General features: G+C 45.2%; 1 protein-coding gene across 1 annotated transcript; it reads right to left on the minus strand.

The window, feature by feature from the left end:
• Positions 1–1,351: 1,351 nt before the first annotated feature.
• LOC311307158 (uncharacterized protein) lies at positions 1,352–2,736 on the minus strand. Its single transcript, XM_084435960.1, has 4 exons — positions 2,667–2,736; positions 2,370–2,519; positions 1,682–2,120; positions 1,352–1,476 (listed from the first exon to the last, which is right to left on the minus strand). The coding sequence occupies exons 2-3, from the start codon at positions 2,407–2,409 to the stop codon at positions 1,684–1,686; spliced, it is 477 nt and encodes a 158-aa protein (XP_084292086.1). The 5' UTR covers positions 2,410–2,519; positions 2,667–2,736; the 3' UTR covers positions 1,352–1,476; positions 1,682–1,683.

Raw genomic sequence — 2,736 nt, forward strand, 5'->3', positions numbered from 1 at the left:
ATGTGCTGTGAACGAGCCTCGGGAACGCGTTCATGAGTCCTGCGAACTCGGCGGAAAACACTTCACCATAGGAAGACCCGCCCTACTCTGCCTCTGATTGGATAGGAAGTCATATGGCTGAATGTTTGTTTTCCTTTTCTAGCTCTATCTATCATAATCCACAAACCATGGGAAATAAGGGCCTTGGGCCGCATGCCGTCACGTGACTTGCAATACCGAGCTTTGGCCACTACGTCAAATGGCTTCATGCGCCGGTGAGCAACTTTCATTGAAATGAATAGGCAGCCATTTTCAATGCTGTCTCCAGTTTATATTATACCTCCATGGTGCGTTATTATGTAACCCACGGGAGTTTATGGCAGGGCACGCCCTGTTTACCATTCAAGCGATGTGATTGGCCAGACGTCCGCGCTTGCGTGAGGCACGCAGCGGTGTTGATTTTGAGCTCTGCCGCTAGCGCGGTGCCGCTTCGCGGAACGCGCGCCGACCGGGAAATAAAATAGGATCACATCCTTTTCTTTAACATTGTTAACATGAACATGTTAACCTTGCTTCAGATTAGGATCACATACCGTAATATTAAACAAGTTAACGTTTTAGACAAGTGTCATAATAGCCTGGCCCTCGCTATTCAATAGCCTACGAAAAGGCTGGTACAAGACGCTAGCCTTTTATAGGCAATATGCCTAATAATTAGTCATCTCGCCCAATTTGCAATCTCGATTAGTCAGTAAACTAAACTGGACGGTTTGTGTGTTCCTCTACTAGGAGGTCCACTTGCTAGATTTAAAACTAATAAATAACATGTTCCAGATGTAGCTTGTTTAGTTGTATTCCTACAATTCTCAGTGAATCATATTCATTCAAAAATATGGGGGATGGTCATGTGTAATTTGTAATGAATAACTCTGAACTCAAGACATTCAAGAAATTGAGTGTTCAGTGCAACACACGTTTAGTTCCACACAATAAAATGTAGTGCAATGTAGAACAAACCTGTGCAATACATAGGTTGTGTAGTTGACACAAGAATACTTAATTTGTCTAGAAGAACATGCATCGCCAGACATAAAATAACCTTATAAACCCACCAGAAAAGGTAAGCATTTCAGAAATACATAACACATTTCATTATTGTTTATTAAACACATAAGTCTGATGCTCTGTACTGAATGTTGTATGTTTACTTGTTGTCAATGTCTTATTGTTGTCGGCTTGTTGCAACTGTGACACTATGCCTAAGACAAATTTCCAAATAAAACACAGGATTCCCCCCCAGCAACTAAAAACACAGTATGAGACATGCCAAAACCAAGGGAGAGGGTCCGGGCCAGGAGCAGGGGCAAGCAGAGCGGACCAGGGGCGAGGGATGAGGGTTCGGGCCAGGAGCAGGGGCGAGCAGAGCGGACCAGGGGCGAGGGATGAGGGTCCGGGCCAGGAACAGGGGCGAACGGCCAGAACCATAACATGATCAGCCTGAAGAACACAAATATGCTGAATAAATGGAATGCTACTTTTACCTTAGATACTGGGCCCTTTAAAATTAGCTATAGTGTGTGGACCTTCTGGTTTTTCTTATTAAGAGTAGAGAGAGAACAGAGAAAGAGTGGGAAAGGAGGACAGATGACTGGATGTCTCATACCATGTAGAATAAAAATGTAAACAATTGAGTTACTATTACCTTCATTTTGGGTGTCTTCTGCCCTCTGACACCGAGTGTGCCAGATAATGGGGAGCTGGTGTTCGGACCCTGTTGGCTGACTGGCCGTAAACTTGGTCAGGACCTGTCGTGACCTTGGCAGGGCGTCCAGCAGCGAGTCGACGTCTTCCACCCAAGCGTAGCCTGCGTCTGGCTACTGCTGTTGGCTGTGCATGGATTGCAGGGCCGGCATGCCTGGCTGCCCTACGGATGGCTCTAGACCTTACAGATGCCAAGCCGGTGTTTGTGTAGCGGCCAAACATGTGTAAGGCTGTGATGATCTTGGAGGGATTGCCTTTGATTTTTTCAAAGGCCTTTACTGCGGCCTCTGCTGCGGCTGTGAAAGACGAGTCACTGTTGACCACGGCTAACAGCTCCTGGCACATTTCAGCAAATCCTGCTGCTGGGGCTTGATCTGATACTGCAAAACAAGATCCAATAATAAGTTAAGAACAAGAAGAACCAGGGTCCTAGTTGAGTGGTGGGGGTTGTTGTACCTCTTTCCACCACTAGAGTACAGTATAACATGAGAAAGTCTTCATTAGCTGGTTAATAGGCACTATACTATATGGGGCTATGCACTGGTATACTTCCCTAAATAATATCACACACTGAACTAGGGCTATGTCTTCATTAGGTCTCCTGAAAGAATACTGATTGAATACTGTACCTTCCTCTGAACCAGCCTGTTGAATCTCTTCAGCTACCATTTCCACATCTGTGTCTTCTCGGCAGGTGTCATTGGTGATGTCAAGGTCTGTCCCCGTCGGTAGCACCTCTTCTCTTAACGGCTTCAAAAACTGGACATCAACATTATCCTCTGAAAATGAAAGAATATGATAAAACCACCAAATGTTACACCCTCCATCAAGAGCACTATTGGGTTTATACTACACTGTACGACACCTTTTCGTAATCAACTTTATCAAGAAGAGAGCACAATTTACCCCATATTGTATTTACTTACTACCAGTTGCGATGTAGAGTAGCTTTGCCCTGATCGCTGCTGTTTGTGGCAGGAAAGTGGTGCTTGGCAC

This window comes from Borostomias antarcticus, assembly GCF_949987555.1.
Source record: "Borostomias antarcticus genome assembly, chromosome: 3".
Classification (NCBI taxonomy): Eukaryota; Metazoa; Chordata; class Actinopteri; order Stomiiformes; family Stomiidae; genus Borostomias; species Borostomias antarcticus.